The 27,803-nt window shown below is 38.0% G+C and overlaps 1 protein-coding gene across 1 annotated transcript; it reads right to left on the bottom strand.

Moving 5' to 3' along the window:
* Positions 1 to 4,184: 4,184 nt before the first annotated feature.
* Positions 4,185 to 27,652, bottom strand: DNAJC15 (DnaJ heat shock protein family (Hsp40) member C15). Its single transcript, XM_061457298.1, has 6 exons — positions 27,458 to 27,652; positions 20,279 to 20,330; positions 18,249 to 18,322; positions 11,350 to 11,426; positions 7,680 to 7,750; positions 4,185 to 4,572 (listed from the first exon to the last, which is right to left on the bottom strand). Exons 1-6 carry the CDS (start codon positions 27,557 to 27,559, stop codon positions 4,502 to 4,504), a joined length of 447 nt encoding a protein of 148 aa, XP_061313282.1. The 5' UTR covers positions 27,560 to 27,652; the 3' UTR covers positions 4,185 to 4,501.
* Between the last annotated feature and the right edge of the window lie 151 nt (positions 27,653 to 27,803).

Below are 27,803 nucleotides of genomic sequence, written 5' to 3'. Positions count from 1 at the left end.
CATAGAAAAGTGTGAATTAAAGACCCTAAAGCCTGACATGTGGAAAGTGAGGCTCCTAAGGAGGTTAACAGTAACTCTGCTGGTGAACTTCTTTAGGCTGTTTTGACACCATTCAACAGTTTTAAGCTGACTGGAGCTTAGTACTCTGGTCATGAGATCTTGCAGGCTTTATGAACTTTCCATTTTGCAGCAAGGCACAACTTCACCAAGAAGCAGACAAGAGCCATCACCTCCTTAGCCCAGCTTAACCACCAGCCTCATCCAAGTTCCAGGTCAGGTACTGGGATTTTCACACCAAGGCGGATGAGGCACCCTACAGCCACAGCTACAGGATCAGGCTTTGCAGACACTAGACACCTAATCTACTGATTTCAGGATGAGAAAAAAAAAAAGTGTTAAACTGAGCAAATTCCTGGCAAGAAGGAAGTAGTTTTACACCTATGCAGAAGCAGAAATCTAAGCACATAGAAGGGGGTTTGTACCTCTAAAATTACCTAAAAGATCAGACAAAGGTTTTGTGAATTGTAGCCTTGTAATTATGTCTCAATTCTACCCAAGTACTATTCTAGGCCAGCAAAGGTTTTGCAAATGGCACTTGGATCACTGTGTCCAGACAGATGACTAGATTAACACTGGGTCTCTTTGTGGACCTATGCTTAAGTCTGCTGTGGCAAGGGTAAAGAATTAAATTTGAGCAAAAACTTCCACAGACTAAATGCCAAAACCAGGAAGATGAGCAAGCTGTGCTTCATTAAATAAATTGGGAATCACCCACAACAATGCCAAATGAATGCACACAGTCATGCCCAGCTTCTGAAGTAACAGTGGGTACCTGGGCCTGGCTACCATGCAAGCAGAAAACTACCTGGGAATTCCAAAGCTAACAAGTTACAGATGAACACTTCCTGAACATTAAAGCACACACACAAAAAAAAGAGTTTGCTTGCTCCTGGTGTTATGGATTGCCAGAAATCACACCAGAATAGATCAATTTCTATCTGGTTTTCATACACAAAAAACTTCTGTTATCTGACAAGCAAAGCAAAGTCTCAAGAGGGTAAATATTTATAAGCTTAAATTAGCAGGCTGTGATTTTTTTTTTTTTTAAAAAGTAGTATCCTATTCTTTCTAGTCCAGTTGAGAACCAAACAAGGTGCTGTTCTGCCAGGCAGCCTCCAAAGATATTCCTTAGCCTGCAGTGCTATCAGCGACAACAAATTGAACAGCATTTACATGATTTGCTTGACTACCTCTGTTCCTTGCACTGTCCTATCTTCATCCTTCCAAACATCATTTAGTAGGTAAAAGCAAGCTTTGCCAGCAAACAAAGAGGGAAAATTAGTTGTTTCCACGGATACATACTTACGCTATTGTATGTGCGATGTTGTGGCACTGGGCATACAATAATGATGCTTTCACGACTGCTGTTCATTAGCTTCACTCATTCTACAGCATTTTCCAAAGATACAACTGGCCAGTTAATTTGCTGAATTTTGCTATTTGCTAATTTGACAAATTTGTTAATTCATCAGTTGTCTGCTCTGAAAAGGGAGACAGCAGAACTAGAACTTGGCTTTAGTGCATTTTATTGAGGACAAGCTTTCTTAGAACTGAAGACCAGAAAAAAAGTGTGTTTTCACCAAAACAATCAGATAAAAATAATTAGATCAGGAAGAAAATAATCAGCAACAAGATCTCACAAAAATAAAACAAAGACATGGGAAGTTAAGTTTCAGGAACAAGACAAGTAGCCATCTTTAATGCACTTGTTTTAGCTGGTATTTTAGAATAGCTCTTTTACACATCATTTTACTCAGGGGAAAAAAAATAATAGAAGTTGTTTACCATATGTAAACAACAACTAGTCACTTCAAAATCATTAGAGAACGGTTTTGCTACCTACCATACACATCAATGTTGCTTCTGAACAATGACTCTGATCACTTACAGCCTCCACTGAAAACGAGGAACAACCCCACCATTTTAATTCTTTCCTCCCAAAATAAAAACCTTCATGATTTTTTTCTTCTTGCTAATACTTACTGATACACCAGTGAAAGGAATAACTCATCTTGAATGTGCATTAATTACTGGCTACTCCTTTAACAAACACCAATTAAGGCTACCACATGGGAATAAAGCCCACTATCTTTAAATGAAAGCTTTTTAGTATTAGAGCATTAGTTTAATGACGTAAGTATGATATACAGTTTGCCTATTCCCAAGCAGGTTTTTGCTTGTAGCCTTTTTTGCTTTATCCAGTCACATTGTGTCATAGGTCTTGTCACTCTAGTTGTGAAGAAATCTATAAATTACCTAAAGTTAATATTTTCTTCCAGGGTCAACTTACGCCATTTTCATTGCTCTTTAATGAAAATAAGAAAGCTGTTGACAACATGGGAGGAACCGGATAAAAAAGAAAAAAAAAAAATCCAGTCTTTTCTTCAAGGAAAAATCTGTATGATGTGGACATCCACCATGGATGAACAGATAAAGGCATGTTCTGATGGATAATGTGAGGTTGGATGCTTGAATTATTTAACTGCTCTTAGCCACTTTCCTCTGCCTAAATAACCTAGGAAATGGGATATCTAAATTTTATATTTGTAGCACTTTAGCGAGTTTGTTGTACCTCAAATGATATGAGTTTGAATGGATACTAGCAAACTTTTCAGTCTTGCACTGAACCAACTATACTGTCTCAACTCATCACCATACTCTTAAGTGAGTTAACTCCTCTAAAGCCAACTTACTGGTAGGAATTTGCAGCAGCCAAGTGCCCCAAATAGCACCTAGTCTCAGCTGCCAATTAAACCTTCTCTTTAAAGTCAGAGACCCATTACTGCAATATTCCCTGAAGCCCGCCCTAGGTTGCTAGGGTGCTACATAAGGAGGTATGTACGATACTTCACATAATGAAGTATAGCACAGAGATGTAAGAATTAATGGAGAACTAACCCAGTTAAGAGCCATAGGCAAAGCAACTGTCATTAGCAGTGTCCTGCTTGTTCCCTGCTATACCAGTCCTACATCAGGCTGATATGACTGGACTGAGACAACCACAGCCTATAAAAACATACAATCATAGAGTAGTTTGGGTGGGAGGGGAGTTTAAAGACCACCTGCTTCCAGCCCCACTGCCATAGGCAGGGCCACCTTCCACTACACCAGGTTGCTCAAAACCCTGTCCAGCCTGGACCTGAACACTGCCCAGGATGGGGCAGCCACAGCTTCTCTGGGTAACCTGTTCCAGTCTCTCACCACCTTCATAGTGAAGAATTTCTTCCTAATGTCTAATCTAACTCTACTGTCTATCAGTCTAAAGCCATTTCCCCCCTTGTCCTGTCACTACATGCACTTGTGAAAAGTCCCTCTCCAGATTTCCTGCAGGCCTCCATTAGGTATTGGAAGATTGTCATAAGGTTTCCCCAGAGCCTTCTCTTCTCTAGGCTGAACAAGCTCAGCTCTCTCAGCCTGTCTCCATAGGAGAGGTGCTCCAGTCCTCTGAGCATCCTCGTGGCCTCCTCTGGACTCACCTGAGCAGGTACAAGTCCCCCTTGTGTTCAGGCCTCCAGAACTGAACACAGAGGCCACCTGCAGATGGGACCTCATGAGAGAGAGTACAGGGGGAGAACCACCTGCAAGCAGTTGGCTCCATCTGAACTCCATACTACATGGACCTACCTTCTTCAGTTCCACCATCATGAAAACCCCTGCACCACCCCAGCTGCTACAGAGTAAATGTGTTCTGTGACCCAAAGTAAAAGCATGTCCAAATAATTCTTTGACAATTTCAGAGATCTTATTGTATGCAAAATGTTAACCAAAACCAAGATTCTTTCTCCGTATCTTCAAACCCCATATATACAGCCAATGGAAAATGCCATCTGTAGTATTGCTAGTAATTTTGTTCAAAGTTGTACCTCTCAAACTGCACTCATAAATAAACCCTGCTATTTGACCAGGGAATGAGATTCAAGTGTAAGGTGACACTGAAAACTTGCCATCAAGTCTGCCATACTTACTGTGACTCAAAACATTGTCACAGAATTTCTGGAATAGTCAAGTCTTCCTCAATGAAGAAAAATCCCTGTATTTAAGACTATTTCTTAGATCTTAAAGAATTCCAAAAGTTTAATGAAAGAAGATACTACTTCTGAAGAAAAACACTGACAGTAAGAGAATATTTTCAGAGCTCATAATGGATCATTATTCAGTAAAAATACACTAAAATTGAAACACAGAATCACAGAATATCTTGGGTTGGAAGGGACTCATAAGGATCATCAAATCCAACTGCCTGCTCCTCACAGGAGCATAACTGTATATAACTTTACACAACCATAAAATATTTCAGTTTTCTTTTAAATAATCTTAAATTTTAATTATGAAAATAAATAGGAAAAATCAATGCAGCATTAGGAAACTGTGCCGAGCAAGCAGAAATGAAGCTGTTGCACAATGTATCTGCTGAATCTCCTACGACCCAAGGCTGTGGATTTCAGTTTTTGGCACTGGATTCCAACAAGTCTTTCGCTTCATTTATTTTTGTTGCTAAATAAGGTGATCCACCTGAGAAGAAAAAGGGGACAGTAATACCATTTACACATCAGTATTAAGTACCAAACTCTTCACTTGCAACACCTCTTTATTACTCACTTTTATTAGCTCTTCCTTCCTAAATTGACCCTTTTCATACAACTGCTTTAAAAATGACATTGACATGAAGCAAACCAATTGATAAATATGAGAAATGTAACCAAAACTGAAGTCACTAAAGAGTTACACTGAACAATTTATCTCAGAGAGAAGACTCGAGATCTGAAGTCACTTTACATCACTGTGATTTAGACTCGCAGTGCAATGCTGTTGCAAATGTATGCAAGGTCAGCTGTCTTGAACATTTAGCTAGAGCTAACAGCTATTATTTCCACTCACCCCAAAAAACTAAGAGGTAAAATTTTATAAGTAATTTTGACAAAGAATCATTACATGTGTGCACTTGCGTACATCTCCCAAGCCTCTTGTGTGCTAGATACCCAAAATCACCAGCCAGAAACCATCACATTAAAGCTATTTAAACATTGTACGCCTTCTAACTTCTAGCCCTGAACACTGTCATTGCTTCATGCTCCATCTAACAATCTGATTACAGTTCAGTGGTCTTTTTGTGTTTGGGATTTTTTTCACTCTCCCCTTGAGTGCCAACCATCTGCCTACAGTCACTGAAGCCAACCTGACAAGGTCTGTCTCAATAACTTACCATTTACTATAAGACACCTGTACATTTACATGAAAATGTGATTCTAACAAAATTGTGCACTGAATAGCATTTTTCAAGGCATCTATTCAATCATATTTTTTCATTCATCATTTCATTCATTCTATTAATCAGAAAAGATAATGATAGAAGAAATACACAGAAGTAGTTGTAGACACACAAAAAAAACCCAAACCAAAATGTAAGTCTGGCTTAAAGGCTTCTTTAGGACATTCCTGCAGGAATCCAAATCATTATAAAGTTGTATCATGGTGTAATAAAACAACTGGAAAAGGTGATAGAGTTCTCTTGTTCATGTTTTGGTTTTGTTTGAATGTAGTCCTAATGGAAGACACACTGGAAGAAAGCAAGGCAGGGCAGGGGAAGGGTAGAAAACTGGTTACTGGAAAATTTATTTATTATTTTTTTTAAAAACAACTGGACTTTTATACAGGAATAGGATTTACTACATCAGGTATTGCTTCATTCAAAGAGTAGCCAGGAGGATCAAACAGTAAAGACTAAAAACTGCAATAAACAATGTATCCCAAGTAATTTCCAAATGTGCACTGATTTTCTACATGTCTAGAGTGCAGGATCTTAAAGTAAATTCAAATCTGCTGGAAGTGTTTTCACTACATTTACATCCTTAAGTGCCATATTAATTTTGTAGCCCTCCAATGAGAGAAAATTCAATCTCATGATTGCCTAAGTGTTTGTTTATAATTAGGGCAAGTCCAAAAGGCTTCTCTCTCACTCTTTTTCCGTGAGCAAATACTCTTTCACAAAATTACTAACTGACAAATTAACATACAATTTATCAATTAAAACTCTTTAAAACTGAACTGTAAAGGTTAATAAGCAACCATTTTAGTACTGCTCACTGGGGAAAGTTTTAATGCAAACTTCTATATATTTCTTATTTGTCTCTAGTAACTCTCTCCAACATTTTTGATTTCATAACATATGTAACTTTTAAAGTCTGTAATTATTGCCCTTTCTTCTGTCAACTCCAGCTGGTAATTTAAACAGTAATTTAAAATAGCTTTCTAATGTCAAATATTATTTTTAAAAGCACATCTGTGCTACCCACAGCCAGAAGAAATCAAGATATACATAAGCAAAGAAGTCTCTCTGTGATGCCACATGTTCAAGATGACTTCAGGCCCTCTCTCTCTGCAGCTGAAGACATTACACAAGCTTTTTTTCTATGACCATGCCAGAAGAGCTGCAGGCCCAGCAAAGAGGCACAAATTCCTTCAAATGGTGTCCCTACTGAGAAAATGCTCCAACTTAATAGCACACAGGAGGGCTCACTGCATCCATCCAGACCTACACTGTGCCCAACTGCAGGTGCATTACAGCTGTAAGACCAGGTTATTAAAATGTATGATCTTAGTAACAGGAACTGCCTCTTTAGGTCTGCTCAACATTCCACAGAGAGATTCACAGTGCTGGCTCACATCTCTAAGTACTGCTACAATAAGCTTAGAAGTTTATTATAAAAAATTTTGACGTAATTGGTACCCTGATGGTTAAGAGGCCTTTGACCATCGTAATACATTACAAATGCAGCAGAAGATTTCTACAGCTGTGCAGTTTATGCATTATAAAAAGTGTAAAAAATGAAAGCATGGAATTGAATAAGCAAGACAACTTTAGAATTAAAGTGAGGGGTGAAGACATAAAAGAAAAGCAACACCTAAAACCTTTCCATGGCCAGTTATTTTTTTCATTTTCTTAAAACAGGGTGCTGGCAAGGAGCCCTGTAATTCTGTCAAGAAGATATAAAAACCCTCCAATTTCCCCTTTTGACTTCTGAAATACATTGCAATTCTTCACCATCTGTTATTTTAAAGTAGAAACAGCAATGAACATATGGGCTTTCTTTCTCAACCAGCTGTAGTGTAGTTAAAGTTATAATAATAGCCTTTCCGTAAGATAAATTTACATTAAAAAACTGGCCACTAAGGCAACATTGCCCAGCTTTACATTTCTTCCAAGTGAATTCCAGGAAGTCTGAAATTCATCAATGATGTACTTAGTGACTGCAGAACATTTGCTCCCAGAAAGTTACTTTCATATGTGTGACTGGTCCCTCTCAGTTCAAAACAGGAATGTCAGTTTAATACAAAAATGTTATAACTAATTTTTTCATATTTTTAATTATTTTTAAGTGTGGAAGACTGGTCCCTGAGCTCATAGTTTTAACTGAAGTATAGAAAACAACATTAGAGAAAAATGGGTAAAACTGTGGTTCATAAAGCCTAGTTTATCTGCAAGTAGACACACAGAAGCTCAAGTCTATAAATAAACAAGATACATTTGCACTCAGTGGTTATTTACACAATAAACTTAAAGGATCTCGTTTAAGCTTCTTCCTTCCCAACCCTGGTTAAGAAAAGTAATCATTATTTACCTTTATCAGGATGATTCAAAATCATGATTCTTCTATGGGCTGTTCTGATTTTGGCCTTGTCAGCAGATGGACTGCAAAAATAAATTGAAGTGCTTACCATAAATGTCACTGAGCTCAGGCTATAAATTAACAGTTTATACTGGCTGAAAAATAATTAAAACTTGAGATTTTCACCATCTTGTGGACAAAACATAAAACTGCACCTCTAAAGAAGTAAACAAAGGCATGTAAGACACACTAGGAAGGACATTTTTTCAAAAGCCTGCATGCTTGACACACAAGTATCTTTCAGGCTTTTTAAGAAAATTATTTAAAATAAATGATTTTAAAAAAGGGAAAAGTCCAACAGCTCTAGGGTGTATCTAGTTTATTATTCTCATCATTAAACACAGAAAACACTTCTTTTTCCTTGTAGAAAATAAATATTTTTATGATCAGAGACAAAACAACAAATATTTAGTATTAGCACATTTTGTTCTACTGTAAATATTTTTATAGCCACTAGAAGTAATTCTTCTTTCTGCAGGAGCCTGGGAAAAAAAAAAAAAAAACAAAACAAAAAACCCAAACCAAAACCAAAGCTGTATGTTATTTTTGCAAAGCTGTTCAGTGTGTTATGTTCAAGGACATGCTGATTTACAAGTGCTACAGGATGTTGTTTTCTTCAATAACAGATACATAAAATATGTACTTGGCTTAAACGAAATATGTACCTTACCAGACAAATAATCACTTACGGATGCAGTAGGCCAACACAGTATGGCTATCATATGCAAAAAGACAGTTTGAATGGTTTAGTTTTTCATAATTTGTTAGCATGAAGAAATGAAGCTGTGTTTTCCACTTCAGGTGACTTCTTAATCAGTGATGAAATCAATTAATTAATCTTTTTGTAGGTACAGTCTGAATGCGAGGTATCAGTCTAACTAAATTCCTGAGGTAAACAACCTTTAATTATTATTCCATCACAGGGAAATTAGGGTATGTTGCAAAAATAGTTCACAGAACTGCATAAGAAAAGAGTACTTCAATGGAACAGAAAGTAACCCAGAAAGTAAGATTTAAACAGAGGGTGGAAGGCCTTGAACTATATAAATACCAGAATGAAACTTTCTGTTATTGGACAGCTAAAAATAACAATCATCTATATTTTGATTTTTAAAGCTGTTGTTTAGCAATAAAAAGGAAAGTCAATACACCACATTTAGAAACTCAGATGGCCAAAGAGTAACTGCGGAAATGTTGCAGTTGCATACCACGGAAAAACATGCAGCTCTGCTTCAACTACAAAATTAGGTAGTTTAAATCAAATTTGTTTAGTTTCTGAGATATAGTTTATCCCAGTCAGACTGGTTTCTAAAGATTCTTCATCACTATCAAAAACCCCTTTAATTTGAAAAATCACATTTTTGTTGAACTGGTACAGCCTGACAACCTGAGTCTCACCAACCAGCCAAATCACGGCGCCTTCCAACATCACTAACTGGCTGAGAAGTCCATCACCTTGGTGGGAATTATCAATACTTGGAGAGCATGGCTGACATTCAGGAGGACCTGGACAGGCTGCCAGAATGGGATTACAGGAACCCTTCAACAAGGACAGATGCAGAGCCCAGTGTCTGGGAAGGAAGAACCCTTTGCAGTGCTACAGGCTGGGGACTAGCTCTGTTGGAAACACAGCAAAACAAAAAGCCTCAGCAGCTTACCTTGGCTGCAGAGAAGGACAATGACCTCCTGAGCTGGGTGAAGGGGCACATGGTCACTAGGTCAACAGCAACAGCTGTTCTCTATTTAGCCAGACACATCTAGCTGCTGTCTCCAGGTTTGGGGCCTCTGTACAGGAAAGACACTGGCCAACCACAGCAGGTCCAAGCAAAGGCCACCACAATAGTTGGGGGCAGGAGCACTCACCCTTCGAGGAGAGGGCGAGGGAGCAGGGCTTGTTCAGCCTGGACAAGAGAGGGCTGCTGGGGGACCTCACAACAGCCTCCTCAGCATCTACGGGAAGGAACGTGTAATGGGCTGGTATGTTGAAAATCTAAAAGCTACCATCAAATGCTCACCTTTACCATGGCTTGTATTTAGCATTTATACTACCCACGCATACTCAGCACTTGAAATACTGAAGAAAGTCTTTACCTCAAAATTTAGTATGATTTGTAAGCTGTGACACAGAGGACAAGCGTTACAATAAGATCAGGGCCTGAACAGATGCAGTTTGTGCATACCCTGGCATTTTCCATAACACTTATATACCCCCCTTTTTTGGGGGGGTATATAATATATATATCATACAGTAAGCAGTGAGTTAAATCTGGTCTAGAAAAGTGTGTTTAAACAATGTCAAAATTTCCTATAAAAATGTTAGCTGGGCTTCTATACATTTCAAAGCTCAAACCTTTAAATATTAAGAAGAACTTTCCTCAAATCTGATTAAGTCTTAACACATGCAAGACTCAGTCTAAACACAACAAGCAGCATCAGTGCTCCTGGTGAAGACTCAAGCTATTAAAACTAAAAGGGGACTGATTTCAGTTGTGACGAAACTTCAGACACATCCATGAGCACTGTTCAGGCTATGCATTGCCACTGTAAACACACTTTAATAAGCTGCCATGTGCTACTGTGAAGTATCATTGAATGTGCCCTTACAAAGTGGTAGCATTAATACATTATCGAACTTAAAGGCCAAATGAAATATTTCTGAAGAGCATTCCCATAAATCTCTTCTTCATTGTGCAAGCATGAAATATTTCAAATAGATGCAATTTATTTTCTAAAGCGAACACTAAATGTATATAATTTCCATTATATTAGAAGTAAACACAAATAACACACTGAACAGGATTTTAAGTCCCAGTTTTCTCCATCTGAAATAATTTCTTCCAGGGATAATTAAAACCATCCCTTTTTTTTTATTTTTTTATTCAGAACTCACTGATCTAGACCATAAAGGAGAAATCTACTACCTAAGGTTAGATCTGCTCCCTCATCTGGAAAGTCCTCAAACCCACCACATCACCTGCTTTACAGAAAACACCAAGACATGTGCTACCATGTGCCACCCAAATGTTTTTTAAAAATCCACTGAAAAATTCATTGACTACTCAGAAATTATTTCCACATAAAATGGAAATTATTTACCATACCTACTTTAAATGACAAGTCTCTCCAAGTTGGGGTTTTTGATGGGTTGTTTTGTTTGGGGTGTTTTTTGTTTGTTTGCAATATGCCTCAACCTTTTAAATCCAAACAAATCAGAGTGGAGAAAGAAAAAAAATGTTACTGACTTATGAAAAAAACAAGCGAAATTGATTTATTCTCATTTATTAATATAATCTTCAATATTCCTTGTCTCACAGGTTTTTTTGGAGACCAGGCCACGTGATTACACTAATTAGCACAGTATGTGCTATTCTGATTACTTCTAGAGCACTAATTCTCCAATGCAGTATGTCACCATGCCTTCAAGCCAAACACAAGTTGCATGTTTTATGAGCATTTTATTGTTTGCTTTTTAGCTTAAGCAGAATATTAGAATGTTTTATAAGCCACTAGATGTCTTTTTTAAAAAGTTAAGATTTTGGCAAGAGCACTGCACATTCTCACAACATGCATTTTTTTCATTCAATACATACCAGACAAAAACATCTTAAAGCAACACACCTACCTTACACCTAAAATAAGACTAGCTTCTCGCCTACTCATTTTCTGTTCAAATCCTCCTTTATAGTATGATGAAAGACTCTAAAAAGGAGAAAGGGAAAATAACCAATAATTAGCTTCATGTACAAGGTGCCAGGACCTAAATCATATTTATATAACCTCATTCAGAAAATTGCATTCATCTATAATTTATTTTAAAGGCATGGAATGACTACAAACCAGGTAATCTGAAAGGATTTCTCCTGAGTGTTAACACATATGAAAAAACAACTTAAAAATAACTATCTGTGTTTTTACAATCTTCTACTGCCAATAAGGGATATTAATAGATACAACCGTTAAAAATCCTGTCTCTCAGCAAAAGGGTCCAGAATCAGAGTACAAACTGGCACAGAGTGGTACAGTGTATGTCTTGGAGAGGGCAAGAAAGGGAAAGGGGGAAACTTATTTGGAACAGCTTTGGTACCACTGCAGTAGAAAATTACAAAAGTCAAAATACTTTGGCATCCAAGGAATTATGGACAACCACTCTGAAGTCCAGATATTTCTACAAAGTAGGTAAAATCAATAAAAGAGTAAGAGCAGATAACTTTTCATGGGAAAGAATGTTACTTCAAAAAAATATCTATCGTGAGTTCTTTGAAGGAACCCTGAAAAATATACAAAGAGCAAAAAGAGAAAAAAGAAAAAAAAGTAAAAGCAAAAAGGCTTAGCATAAAGTTACAACATCTATTTCAGGAAAGCTGGAGAACAGTGGAAAGTGTCAGAGTACATGGAGAAATCCTAACCAACTTTTGCCTTTACAGCCTTCCCTGGACACCACTGACTGATGACAGTTAGATAGAGGATCTGGAGAGAGAGAGGTTTTTTCTAAACTCATTGGCATGAGATACTTTAGCCACTGTTTTAAGAAGGGGACAGAAAAGAACATTAAAAAGGAGGAGATGGAGGTAAGAGTAAATTTCAGTATGTAAATGTTAGAGGGAATGGTTTAGAAGTATATTTGCCAATTTTTTTTTTTAATTTAAAATGTAAAAGATACTGAACCCCGACTGATAGTTACATGTGATGTCTTCAGTGTAAAGGTTTCTATAAGTAGAACTAAGAACTAGACCATTGCTACAAAAACAATAGTCTTACACTGCACAAATCCCAGAGGCAGCAGATGTAGCTCCAAGCCAGCCTGCCTTTTGGAACTGGCACACAGAAATCACTCAACAGACTGGAGGTTTTTCCTCAGTGCAAAACCTATCAACTGGGGAAAAATAAGCTTCCTTTGTTGCTATCAAAGGGAAGTCTGGCCCAAGAGCTAAGATTATTTTTAAGTGTTCCTTTTACCCACAAGTAAAAATGTGCCTGGCCCTTATTAAACACCTTTCTCACCCAATACAGTCATTCATGTTCAGCGAGAATTTTGCCTTATGTTTACTCAAACTCTTTTTTACATAATTTCAAAAGCATTAAAGCATTTAAAGGGCTTTGTCTACGATATGAAGCAAAGCCTCTCATTAAGCTTGAAGCAACATTCACCAAAAGCATGGTCCAGAAATACTTCACCTGTTGCTACCATGAAGTCATACAGAGCACACACATAGATTTTCTGTTGCGCTGTTATGATTTGAAAACAATTTTATCTTCCTTCTTCCCACCCCAAACCTTACACGAAATAAGCGCTACTATAACACTACAGGTATCAAAGCTGAAGTAACTGTGGATGTGTCACACCTACAACAAAAGCCTGTTGAGAAACCACTTCTATAGCTACAGCGTAACACAACAGAGGTCTGCAATAGTTAGTGCACATTGACTTTACAGGTTAGAGTATATAACTCTGAAGGAATACACAGGGCTTCTCCAGTCCTCCAAGAGGAAACGATGCTAATAATTTAATGGTCACCAGGTAACACTCTTGAGGAGGCTGAACTGCACAGAAATTTGCAGTGATACTGAACAGTTACTACAGCCAGGAGAGAAAAAACACACTTTAATGGCTTCTGAAAGATTTTCCAGGACTTCTCCCAGAGCAGCTTAGGTGCAGATGGATTTCTGGAAAGGTTAATTATTCTTTGCCCGTCACCTCTGGCATACAACTCTTACACACAAGGATACTGGTTCAGTATCCATGTAAAGACCAGTACTTGAATTATCCCTAACAAAGCTCATCTCTGCTCTTGGCAGATTTCATCTAAAACACTATTCAAAATAAGAAAATAGGGAGAGGTGGCTATAGGCTTACATTCAGAAATACTTCGTGTTTTTAAAGCCTACGTCCTTGACACTGTTCTAACCCTGGGGGAGCCTTGATGCAGCTCACATCCAAGAGGAATGAAAAAAAAAAAAAAAAGAAAAAGGAAATTCTGCTGTCTGTGTCCTTTGGCACATCAGCAAAACCAGTTCATTGAATCGGTCATCACGAAAAAGCATTTTCTTCTCAGACGTGAAGCATGTAGCAAGAATAATCAATTCTTAAATTAAGGTCTTGCTCCTAAACAGAATTTAAAGCAAAAGGAAATTAGATACAAAAGCCATTTTTCCTGTTGCTTAGAATAAAGGGAAGAAAGCGAGTCTTCATTTTAGGAAACATCTCAGCAAATTTCTAGTTCCCTAATGAAACAACTTTTGCATGCTACTGAAATTAAAGCTTTTCTCCCCTGCTCTCCCAGTTGTAAATTCTGAGTAATGGCTGCAATGAAATGAAACAATACTCAAGGTATTTTTCTATTACAAGAAGTCCTCAATGAGCAGGCAGTTCTAGACACTTGATTATTTATTAACCCCAGCTATTGCAAACAAATTCTGTGCTGGAAAAATCATTGAAATAAGCTCTATTTCTTCATACTATTTGAAGTCAGGGGCTATAATTTAATTTTTTTAATTTCTTTGCATGTTGTTACTGTTCAGGTACTTATATAAAGCAAGCTCTGCTTTCTAAGCAAATGCTGTTGGTAGGGGGGACATGGACATAGCGAGACATGACACAAAACAGCTGGACTTGCTCTGCAAATAACTATTCACTCTTGCCAATTTTCACAAAAGCAGTCAGCTAAGAATCCATTTGGACTGTGACATCTTCAAGACACTTTTCCTGGCATAGTGCAGGGAAAGCATAATCTCCATTTCCATGCCAAGCAAGAGACGCAAAATTCCGTAATTCAGACCATCTATCACAGCCCATGAAGTGGTAAATTTTTCCAAAACCTTTGCTTTGTTCCACTACCAATACAGTCCTCTATTGGAAAAGTAACAAACATTGGGAAAAAGCAAACAAACAAACAAACACACAACAAAAAAAAAAACAAACAACCAAAACAACCCCAACCAAACCCCATCAAACTACAATAACAAACTATTAAAGCTGCATTAAAATATAATCTACAATTTGCTAAGATCAATTTTAGCATCCTTAACTTCAGTTAGAAAATAAAATATATGAAACAAACTGCAATTACATTATTCTCTCAAAACTTTATTTTCAATGAAGGACAAGGGAGATGATTGTTACCTTTTCCTCTCAATTCAGAATTCTATGAGTTCGAGCAGAATCGGATCCAACAAGGGAAACAGTGCAAAAAACCTCTAACGTACTATAGAAGATACCCTTTTCCTCTGGAACACAGAATTTTCAGGACTGTGGGGTTTGTGTATTTTTGCCTAGAACTGCTGGTTCTACCTTCAGTATCTTCTATCTCTCAACATACAATATCATTGATTCAACAAAGAAATGTAATGAATGCTTTTGAAATACTTTTTTAATTTCATATTTTAAGGAAATACTAACATTCTAATTAACAGCATTAAGGTCTGAGGAAGAAAAGCTAAATGACTGCTTACTGCTACACACCTTCTATTGGCAACAGACTCTTGTCATTACACACAGAAACAGAACAACGTCACTGGCATTTGTGATACCAGCAACAAAATTAGGCTAAAACCAGAAAGAAAAAAAAAAATATTTCTCTGGAAACAAGCATTATGATTTGACATAGAGGGGAACTGACAATGTTTCCTCTTATATCTTTCTCCACTGAAAAGGAGATAGTAGAAAAATTAGGGACTAAATCACAGTAGCATTTACATTTCATATTTAGAATATATATTTAACTGCCATAAATTAGAGGTAGAAATTCAGAACAAAACGTAACACTTTTAGTTGCTTTTACTTACTATTTCTGAATAAAAGATGAGTGCAGTTGCTGAATGTACACATTATTTATTTAGGTAAGTAAATACAAAGTGTAAAATACTCAAAATACAACAAGCAGGCATTTTAAATGATGGCTTCGTAATTGCTCAACTTGACCTTACCCAAGTAATTTCTTAGTGAGCAAGAAGAAAGGATAAACAGCATTTGGATTACCTTGCATGGTGACTGCAACCAACATGAACTGTGATTTCTATTGCAAATGGAAGATGAGAATGGGGTGAGGAGGAGTGGTGGCTTACAGAGAGAACAAGCCAAATAGGCAGCTGCTTCACAGCCTCTCAAAAGACAGTTGTGATGAAGGACAGGGTTTGATTCTAGAAAGCTAGAGTAACAACTGAAAATTACCACAATGACTAAGTTAGGCACCCCCAAACACCACAGAAAACCAGCAAAGTAACACTAAGCATAGACGCTATGTGACACATAGTCACATCAGAGGCTTTATCCAGTAAGCATAGGTAGATGCTCGATTTCCTTTGTCAGTAGAGTTTAGAGGGCAATATGCTGTAAAGAAACGTGATGAAAGTGCTAATTCACAGATCATATTCAGCAGCTTCAAATTCCCCAAACAAAATCACATAAGGCAGCTAACGCAAGAAGTTTTCACAGTAAGCACTTACATGGGATCTTTGTACACAATGTTTTTACTTTTTTAGAGAAAAAGTTATAAATAGGAAATAACTGATTGTTAAGGGGAGGAAAAAAGGTAGAAAAAAAATTCAAAAAAATAGTAGCTGTAGAGTAGTAAAGAACAAATAACCTTGGCTAAGAATTATACAAGGGTCTTAACTTTGCACTATGATTGTAGAAGAAAATACTATTACCTTCACAAATGTAAAACTGACAAATACATACAGTTAATGACAACCAGGAAGAGACAGCTTTCACTTTATTCAGTCAATCTCATCTTGCACTGTAAACTTGTATTTTCAAGTTCAGAATAGAATAGCAGACAAGAGATACTCTACTGGAAATCAACACACGTTCTGGGCTGTAAGGCAGGATGTGAAGGCAGACAGAGGATGCAGCTCCAGGGACTAGGAATACTGTGAATGCAAAAGCACATGGCTTGCTCTTTATGGTTTTTCATGAATTCTGCAAGACTCTCAAAGTCATTGCGGTAAAAATGAGATAGGCCTGTAATGAGCTTGGCTTAGCCAGTATACCAGTACTGGGGGGTACAATTTCCTAGGAACAGACAACTCTCTGTGCAGTAGCATGTCATATTTCAATGTGTTAAAGAGTCACTGCCTGCTTTCTTACATGAAGATGTCTGAATTTAAATTCTCTAGCCTGTATCTACAAATGTATAGAAGAAATGCTGAAGTAAAACTGCTGGGGTGGGAGGGTGAAGATAGAAGCACTCCCTACTTTGAAACCACATGTCCTTACTGCAAGCTACCTCTAGCAAGCATGCAAGTCAGACTGTTTCCATATCATGTGAAAGCAATTTAATTCAGAGTATCTAAAATCCCCTCTGCTGTTCTGGCAGGCAACTTGGGAATCTCTCAAAAAATTACTTTGAAAAAAAAAAACAGTTGGCCTCACAACAGCAATGCAACAGAGGGACAGCGGGCAAAGACTGATTGAGGAGCACCATTTCTGGCTGATACATACTGCAATTAAGAACAAGCGTGGATCAACCCCCAGAGGACAGCCCATGTTTAGTCTTCTCCCTCCCCAGGAAAGGACACACAAAGTACAGACGGCAAATGTATTTGGACTCAAGCATCTCTCTATATAATGTAGACAATGTTGCAACTGGCCTCGTGTTAATAGGTACAATGCAAATGTTTACTTTAAAAACAAACAAACTAACCACCTACCTTTAATATCTTTTTCAGGAAATAATAATCTACTACTCCCTCAACACTCTCATAGAGGAATTGTATTCCTTCCACTGTGGAAAAGCGCTCACAGAGCATGAACTCTGAAGGAATATACTTCTACAATCAAACATCTACCTCACTAGGAATTACTTTAATCAAACAGGAATTGAATGCATTTATTTATTTACCAGAGGACAGCATAGCCACTGAAGAAAAAAGTAAATGCTCTTGAATATTCCATGCATATGCTCCTCTCACAACACCCCATCTCTTATTTTTTTACCTCATTATCACATTTTTAAATATACAGGGCAAAACAAAGAGCAAAAAATTGGTTAAAAGTTCAAATCAGACAGGGAATTAAAAAAGACAACTTATATGTGAACAAGAAAACAATATCTCTATGCCCATCTCTATGGCAACCTTTCTTAGAAGTTTATCAATTTGCCTTATTGACTTTAACACTGTATCTGGGAAAGAAAAAAAAAGGAAAAAAAGACTAACTTCTTACATTTTTAGCTTCTTGAAATGAAACTGCGTGTCATCACTTTGTAATCTCTAGGAATTAGCTATTTTCTCACAGCAGCCTTTAACCATTTATCACACACTTATTAGCAAACAGTTCTCAAACATGGAGCATCACCAGGAAATTCTGTTTATCAAGCTCACAAACATCTTTTGATATAGCTACATCCACATGAATTTAAAAACATGCCAGATAATATGCCAGAACATGCACAGTAAAGAGCACCCCTATCCTGGAAAACAGGATAATCAAAGTGGCACTTGCTGTATGTAACATAAAATGTCTCCTCTCTAAATACTTGAAACAAAATCATTAATTCAGCATAAAGTAACCGCTAAACTTACAGAAGTTGAAATCCTCTTTGCTGTCTCTGTAATTGCCTGTTCCAACGGCTTCCAAAGCTGGAAAGCATAACGACCTGAAAAAGATTGAAGTTAAATGAAATTATAACCAACATTCACTAAAAGGAGAAAAAAAGTCTCCAACTTACGTTCATCAGCATAAAGCAGAAAGAATTTTGGTTTCTAAAAAATATAAAATAAAATAAAATAAATAAAATAAAATAAAACCCCTTCCTTTTTAATCTTTTTGTCTCATTTATTTGTAGTACAGCCCCACTGCACTTTACTGCTTTTCAAGATGTTCCCTCAACAGCCATTTTTGGATCCTGCCCAGAAGTCATCCCACAGTAAACTTGCTATGGTTTACATTTTTCAATCTTTGTACTCTTTGGGAAGGGAACGGAAGAAGCTCAGTATACTTCACCTAAAAAACTAGTCAGGGATTGCAAAGATCCATTGTGTTTGCTCACAAAACAGATTTAAATGCATTTCAATACAATAAATGAAGAGATATGCCTTGTGAACCTCAAGAAAAAGGGCAGTATGAAACATTAGCTTTGGATATATATTATTTATTAAATACTGTTCAAAGGTTATGTTTTCAAGAAAAGAAATCTATGTACTACATGCTTCTTGCTGTGATGTTGCATGCTTAATCACACATTTTGTAAGTACTGCATTTTTTATTTTGCTACAAAGAGAGGATCTTCTGGGATTCAGAGCCATTCAACTCCCCACTGGTAGTGAATATCTACAGCTAGGAAAGGCTAGAGTAAACTATATTAGACTGTTTTCTCAGAAGTACAAAGCAGGTCTATCAATTTCAGAATCAAGATTTGTGCCATGTTACTTGAGAATTTTCTCTCTACACTCCCTCTTCCCAATTGTTGTTTTCATTAACTGTTCATTAGCAATGTAACTTATTGTTATACACAATGGAAAAACTTTTTATAAAACTGTGGCTGTTTCATTCAGATAGCACCCTGCTTTCTTAAAATACCATAAATTTTTAAGAATAAATTCTTAAAATAACCATAGGTTATTTTAGCTATCTAAACCCATGTTTATGTTAACACAGAAGCTAAAGCCACTATTAGAGCATCACTGCTGAAATGCTGTGATCTATTTGTGATCTACTTGTGATCTCACCTTCTTCATGCTTTCTGCCACCACTTCTCTGCTAGCTGCCATTAATTTTTCAGCTCACCTAGCGGAAATTCTAAAAAGCATTCCTCTTTTGCTTCTACACAAACACATATATAAACCAACTGCTTAAAGGCATACATTACCAAAGATCTTGGCTTTCATTCCCCTAATCATTGTACCCAGAAAACAGCCACTGAACTTTGGTGCAACTTGTTCATCTTTTGAGTAAGTTCTTGGTGTATGCGTTTGTACACAGCTGACCTTGGCTGCTTTTATATACTGAAAATTATGGAAATTGGTTTGTGTATTTGAAAACCAAAACAGACCACAGTCATCCAGTCTAAGTAACCCAAAGTATTACTCATGTTAAGTTCAACAGCTGTATTCAGACTAGAACCTATTTTTCAGAATAACATACAGTCCAGATGCAAAGAGTTCAGGTAACAAACAATGTACTATGGGAACAGTTTAATGTGATAAATCACTGCAGCCACCTAAACCTTCTATTTTTCTCTTTTTGAATTTGTTAGGTGTTACCTTTACATCACAAGATCCTGCTGCAGTCTATACTACAGAGCATCCACCTTGCAATATGTTATTAAATAAACAAAGTAAACTTTTCACATTACATCTTGCAGGCAAAAAGCAGATGGAACCTTTTAGCTGCCGTCCATAAAATTAGTTTCAAACTGTGACTTTTCAAAAAAGAATTTTGGAAAGCATGTCCAGGATTTTGGAGGGATGGGAACTATACCTGGACACAGTTCTCCATAGCACGCTCAAACAGTCTATTTTTCCAATTTTTATATTTATAAAAGCTTCATTAACCTTTTGGAAATAGCAGCTCACAAGTGACAGTTCCACACTCAGCTGGTAATTTAGCTTACCTGCAAATGCAACAGTTGCAACACCAAGTCCAACAGCTATCATTGTTCTGGCCTAAAGCAGAGAAACAGGAATCAGAATAACAGGCAAATTCTAATTTGAAATACAGGCACCTTTTATTTTATCAGCAAGTATTTCTGATGTCTGACATTTACAAGAAAGATAAAAGTAAGTTCTGTATTCCACAGGCTACATTAGATTTTTAGAGTTCAGCTCCATTAGCCCCTGCCAGCACATCAGGTTTAGCCAGGAACTACCCATTAGCAAATCTGTAAAACACTGACAAAGCAGTTCACATCATGTACTGATAAAAAAAAAAAGGCAAACAACTATTCAGGATCACCTGAAATTAGTCGTGCCAAATGATTCAACACAAAGATTATCAGTTTATTACACAAATATGAAGAGCTTAAAAAATATATATTGTTGCGCAAAGTCCTTCACTGGGAATTTCATCATGATATAGCTTGAAAATTATATTGGAATATTAACTTAACCTCTATGTCCACAAACATACATTAGCATCTTCCATTGTTCATGCTTTGACTTGTGGAAGCCCCAGTAGAGAAATGAAGCACAGAAACCTCTTTTCATTACTTCACATCAATCACTGGACTCTACCTTATAGATTCACTTTTAGTCTAACTGGGGTTTTGGAACCAAAACCACAAGAGAAAAAAAAAAGGACAAAAAGAAAGGAAAGGAGAGAAAAAAAAAAAAGAAAAAAAGACTTAAAACATCTGATGCAGACAACAGTCACATACACAGTGATTGAAAAAAGCCAGCACCTCAAGGACAATAAGTATCATCTCCATGTCAAACAAGAAGCTGCTGAAAGCTATGTAGTAAACCCTGAAGAATGTACTGACTTTTCACACACCTGCAGAAATCAAGAAGGATGATGAGCACTGCAAGTGTTGGGGGCATCTCTCCACTTCCAAAAAGGCAAGATGTAATCTCCAAAACAGATTAAATAGTCATCTGTGGCACTACCTGTCTTATCATATAATAGTTCAATAATGCCTTGAACTTTCCCCCAGGAAACACAAGGAATCAAATTCTGCCTGTTTAGCTTGAATTCAAAATATAACAATGAAAATGCTTTTATCACCAGACCGTCTCTTCTAAACATGACTTGCTTCTGTATTTATCCAGTAACTGGTTTACACTTTTTCTACCAACAAGCCTGACACCAGGACTTAAAAGTCCAAATTTCAACACGAGTCCCCTAATAACTGAATTTGGAGCCAAGTTGCCTTTGCTACTAAGCCTCCTGGGGCTAAAATTCTGCCTTTTGATAGTACCCAATCTCAATTCTAGACTGTAAAGAAATAAAGGAAATTAGTCACTTAGTGTAACTTACTTAGCACTAGTAGCTAGATGTGCTGAAGCCTCAGGCCACAAGCTGTGAATTTTCCCACAGATATGCTGAGCTTTTTACCTGCTTAAGTAAAAGGAAGCCCCAGAGCCAGTGTATGATAAGGAAACAAGGAAGGACACTACCCCTTGTCAGCAGAACCTGCAAACTCAGGAAGAGAAACAGCCTGCCTAAAGACAGTGAAGGGACCTAACTGAGAACAAGTCAACTCCAAACTCTAATATTATTATCGTACCAAACTGTTGCATGAGGGGTGGGAAACTTAAATTGTAAGGGTACAACTGCTTGAGGATATCTTTGTTTGAGGGCCCTCTCTGGAGGTAACCAGCTTGAGCTGCTTTTACCACTGCACCAACTCAAATAAATGATTGTATTTAGAGCCTAAGATTTTGTTACAGGATACCTAGGGTAGAGAAGCACTGTTAACACAGAGGGGGAGTAGGGGAAAGAGTTGGGAAATATCAGTTTTAAAGCCTCCTAGACCTGTCTTAACCATGGTCTAGAACACAGGTCAACAACTTTCCCAGCAAAAGGGCAGCTGTACAAGATGTAGGCACTGCCATCACGCCGAGTAGCTCCTACAGATTTGGCTGCAAAGGCAAGTGGTTGCTATTGCTGCTTGTAGTACTGAGCTCAGAACAGAGAGAGGGATAGTCTGCTCTGAGCTCATCTAGAAGAGGATGCATTCCTCTCTATCTAGCTTCTGAACCCTATGCATTTTAACTAAGTACTTACCTCCTGCTTACCCAGTTGGGGCTATTCTAGCTATTCACATAACACAATGCTGCAATTGCCTAGAGGTTTCTCATAGAATAGAAGAGACTTAATAAACATACTTAAAGTGAAGCTCCAAAGTTAAGACTCGGGGAGTTTTGGCCTTAAAAATCTACTCATTTCAGTAGTGTAACTCTTCCATTTCAGTGTAGTCTTCAGTCTCAATACTAGCACTCTTTTCTGAATGCAAAAATAACACAGTAGTTTTATGTCTGTTGTTGAGTTCCACAAAATTTCCCCTTGTCTTTAGACCATGAAAAAATGTTACCTTTAATGGCAGAAGATAAAAAATAGTGAAGCATACCATTCATCTCCACACTAAACTAAAACTCGTCATTTCTTCTCACAAATCGTTTTTTCCCAGGCTCTCAATATTCAACCTTCTAAAAGTCTCTAATTCCTGTTTAGAAAACAACCAATATCAGCCACATCATTCCTGAAAATATCATAACCCTACAGAAATTCTATTATTATTCTGTTCTGTGGTTTGTGACTGTGGATTTATATTGAAGAGACTCCTTGACTGGTTCAGAGTGACAGTGAGAATCTATGTTGTTACAGTCAATTAAGAGCTCAATGTGTTAAACAGATCACGTTGGAAAAAAAAAAAAAAACAACAAAAAAACCAAAACACTAGCTTGTACTTGTCCAACTTAAGTTATACTTGCTTTGCCACCAAAGAGGTGGGTTAAGTTAGCAGTCTGCAATAAGGTATGCTGGTTGCAACTGGGCACTAGCAGCAGACACTTTATCACAGGTAAGGCCAAGCACTGAGACCAGGCTAATAAATAACCCTGGACTCTGTCAGTTCAGTGCAGAAACAGCTTAAGTGTTTTTGCACAGTAGTCTGGGAACACAATATCAAAGGCTCTCAGGGGTCTCTACAGAGTCAGCCATGTCCACTGGACTGCATTATTTCAATCTGCGGAAAGTACTAGCAGTTAGTGGAAAGCTAGGGCTGCCTGAAAAACAGTGGGCAAAAAAAGCACGGCAACAGCTCTAGAATAGGAGCAGGATGTAGGATCACAGGCATATGACAACAAGCCAGAAAACTAGGTAAAAGTGATGGAAAGTTAAAACCAGAGAGGCTCGAATGACTGTCCATATTTTGAAGAGAGGCACAACCACCAAGAAAGCTAAGAAATACTGGTTGACAGTACCTCACCTCGTTTGCATTATGAGCAGGTTACAGAAGAGTTACCTACCACAAAGTAGCAAAGAAGTGATAACTTGTCATACCAAAGCACCCTCAATGTTACAGTGTTAACATTCAAACTATATACATGACATAAAAACTGAATTTCAATCAAGGTAAGAAAGATTGCAGTTTGTCTCTTACTGACCCAGCCACTCTTAACATTAGTGGCAACTTTAAGTACTAACCAGAAAGTCCTTTAAGTCCAGCTTGACTCATTTCCCATGCTCACTTAACTCAGTTCATTATTTAGAAGAGTAAGTCGAGAAGAACGGTGCTTTGAAACGTAGACTATAAAGTTCAAAACTCTTTTCACATCAATATTAAATAAAAGTAACTATCACTGAGGAAGGGATCAGTTCATTTATGGCATGCTAATACAACTACTACAAGAACTATTTTTGGGTCCCACTGTTTAAAAATACCTCTTATTTCAGACTCATAAAAACTAAATATATATATACATACATAAATAAGTAAATAAATACACTTACTGGCTTTCAGTTATGACAGAGCTGCTTTCCCCCCCCCCACTGTAAAAAATGCCATTACAAAATTTCTCAGATACAAGTTTTAAATGAAAGTATTCTGTTAAGACCCAAGAGGGAAAAATAAAGAAATAAAAGATTAAAAAGTAACATCTGTACCTTTCTTTATTCAATGAATCAGCTCCCAAAGGTTAGTCATCAACCCTATGTTATTCTGCTGATTTCAATATTTTAATTTTACTATGCAGTTCACCTTTCAGTAACAAATCCTCTTAGCTACAGAAAACAAATAAGCTTTTGCCAAATCTGCAAAACCTGATTTTTAAAAAAATTCTTTTCAGAAACCTGTGTAAGAAAATACAAACATTAGAAAGGCAGTTGCAAGAGCTGACTTACCAAAGCATCTGGCAAACAAGAGGATAAAGCATATTAATTAACATATATTTCATATACTGTTAGCATACAGACATCTGTGGTCTAATCCTTTAATATCTAATTTTCCAGTAGCCTAAATTTTTTAGAAGAAACAGGCAAGAGTAAGATATTCTTTTTGCACATTCTTAAACCACACTGCTCTGTTAACTTAACCATACTCAAAAATAAGACTTCTGTAATTCTTAGCACTGCAGCTTCTCCTTCTATGAAGCAGAAAAAAAGTTAAACTTATAAACAAAAGGAGAATTGCAAATGCATAATTTTAAAATTTCATCACAACACTTTTACATCTGACTAAGTAAAAGAACAACCTTCAGAAATTTTAAAACATATCTGCTTGCACAGGACTTGGATTTTACACACCAGCTCTTCTACCACAAGCAGTGAAAACACCCTTCTTGGTCAAATGAAAAATATTTTGCTCTTCTCACAACTAGCTTTTAGACACACAGCAAAAGCTCCACAGTCTTTTGCCTCTGAACCTACAGTGCAACAGAATAAAAAGCACAGTGAAAATAACAACTTGTTCTGATGGACTGGATGGCATTTTGTAATTAGTCCATGCTTAATCATGGATCAACAAACTAGGAAGTATGTACTTACATTCAAATAAGTACACAAGTGTAAATTGCTTAACCAAACCCTTCATTTTAAGAAAGTTTGAATAGGTTTACTGACTCCCCCCTCTGCGCCCCCCCCCAAGTGCTGTATTCCACTAAGCAGCAGGATACATAATTTTACTAACCAAGTGTAAAAGATATTTCTGAAACTACATTTTCCCTTATGTAAAAATTCTTGACTTGAAATCCATGATTGTTCGGTACAGAAGCTAGAATAAGGGTCCTATTCCGCATAAGAGTAGGTACAGCTTATTGGAAGACTATTTCAGAGCAAATCACCTAGTTAACTCTATGTGGAGCCAGATACGTTTTGAAGTGGGTCTATATTATAAACTATCTGCAACAGATTTGATTGCATAATTTAATGTTTGCCTTCCTGTCTTACCTTCCTCTGAAACTTAATTTGTTTTTCAACAGTGAACTAAAAGTAATTTCAGTTAGATGCTGTTCTACATATTCACCCAATTCTCATGTCAATTTGAGTCATTTATTTTAATAGCAACTTTTCTGTTTTGTATATAAAGCTATGCCTACAGTTTCTGACAGTTTTTCATAGGAAATGGTACCAAAGCAAAGGATTCACTAATGAAAGCATTACCATACAGCATTCAAACCAATCTTTTTGAGTGTGTATTAACAACGACCTGTCTTTGCGAACACTCTGTGCTCCTACTGTTCTCTTCCATCACTCAAAATGCTTTTGTAAAACAGCTACAAAGGCAGAATAGTCTTCAGCTAACATCCTGGACAACTCACAACCAAGATTCAGGGCATGGTATTGAACACAGCTCTATTACTTCCAAGAGAGGAATGCTGCTGTTATCTCCTACTATTTCCTTCTACTGTGGCAAGGCAGCCTTCTTAACCCTTCAGAACACCGGAGGAACAGATGCACAGCACTACAGTTGATCTTACTATTTCTCTCTGGCTAAATTTTAGAATATTGTTATACACAACTTGATCTCCTTCTGGATTCCTTAGCTGAGAAAGCACTAAGTACAAATACTGTCCTTTCTTCCACTATCTAATGTTATACAAAGAGTTTTTACTACCAACTGTATGCTAACAGTTTACAATGTATATATGCCTGAAAAACACCGCATTCTCCGCTGAAACATCTGGCTAAACAATATATTTCAACAGAAAACTGCAGCAATCCAGATTCTAGTCTCTAAAGACCAATCTGAGTCTCTGGACCTTAGTAAGAACCTGACAAAAAACTCACACCAACAAAGCCACATTAAATCCCAGATGCAATTTTTACCCCAGACAGGTAAGAAGGCCCAAAGACTCCACAAAATTCACCAGGAACTTCCCCTCTAGCATTCCACAGAGGGAGAGTACATGGATATGACAATAATAAGTTTGGGAGTCAGCTTCTTCAGATTACATAGGCTGCTGTTAAATACATGGAAAGATTGACCTGGAGAAAAAGAAGTCCTACACTGTAGTAATAATGGATTAACAACTTAGAGACAACTATGATTTTAAAAATTGTGTTAAAAAGCAAAGTATTCTAGAGACAACAACAGGCACACAATGAAGGCAAATTCATTTTTAAAGCCATTTTAAAAATGTGAAGACTTCACCATTCAGTATGTTAAGCAGTGTTCCACACATATTTTACAAATACCCAATTCTCTTCCAAAGAGAACTTGCTGTCACATGAACTAGCGGAAAGAAGACCAGACAGAAGCAGTGGGATAATGTTCCAGCACCCTTCCCTCTACAGCACACTACCGCATAGGAAACCTTGAAAGCATTTTTGCCTTTCACTCCAGACCCATTCACCCTCTCCCATGCTAAAAAAGATCAGATGGGAATTATTTTTCTGAAACAGAGCTCTACAAAACCATTAACACTTGAACCAGCCACAATAAAACTAGCACAGTATGTGAAAACACCACAGGTATCATTCCTTTGCGGCAAGGGAACACAACTTCAGGCCTTGTGCGCTCACGCCCGAGGCAAGGGGTCCCCACCCCCGACCTTCCTGCCCACCCCGGGGGGCTCGGAACGCCTGCCCGCCGCAGCCCCGGTGCTCACACTCGCTGGGTGTGAAAGCCCTCGGCTAAGAAGCAGCGCTGGGGAGGGTGAAAGTGTCCGAACGCCTCCTGGGTCTGCGGGGGAATCAAAGGGAGGAGCGACCTCCGCCCCGTCTCTGCCGGCAGCGGGGGTGGGGCATGACGAGAAGGAAGATGAATGGCAGAGGTCTTGCCCTCCCCTCTCCTCTCCTCAGCCGCCACTCGCGGGATGGCTTGCCCCTCTCCCAACCCCCCCGCCGCACTCACCAGCCCTCGGTCCAGCTCGGCTTGTCCCTTGCCGGCACCCGCAGGGACTCTGGCGTATTCGGCATAGCGCAGAGCCTCGGAGGAGGCCGCGGCTCCTTCCATGATGGAGGGGGAACAGGAGAAAGCGCTACAGGTCGGCTGGAGGGACAAACCAGTTAGAAGGACGGGCTGCGAAGCTCCCTCCTCCCCTTGCCAATCTTCCGCGCGAGGGGCGGGGCCAGCGCTGTCGTCTCAGACAAGCCCCGCCCCGGCGCCCGGGTACGGGGGTGGTGTGCGCAGGGGACAGGGTCTGCCCGGCGGTTAAGAGCTTGGCTCTTTTCGGGGGGCTTTTCTCACCTAGAGGCTT

This window comes from Pezoporus flaviventris, unplaced genomic scaffold, assembly GCF_033815535.1.
Source record: "Pezoporus flaviventris isolate CSIRO_AGI_PZ_B2104156 unplaced genomic scaffold, CSIRO_AGI_Pfla_v1 ptg000025l, whole genome shotgun sequence".
In the NCBI taxonomy this organism is placed as follows: domain Eukaryota; kingdom Metazoa; phylum Chordata; class Aves; order Psittaciformes; family Psittacidae; genus Pezoporus; species Pezoporus flaviventris.
This window is presented reverse-complemented; position numbering and strand designations above follow the sequence as displayed.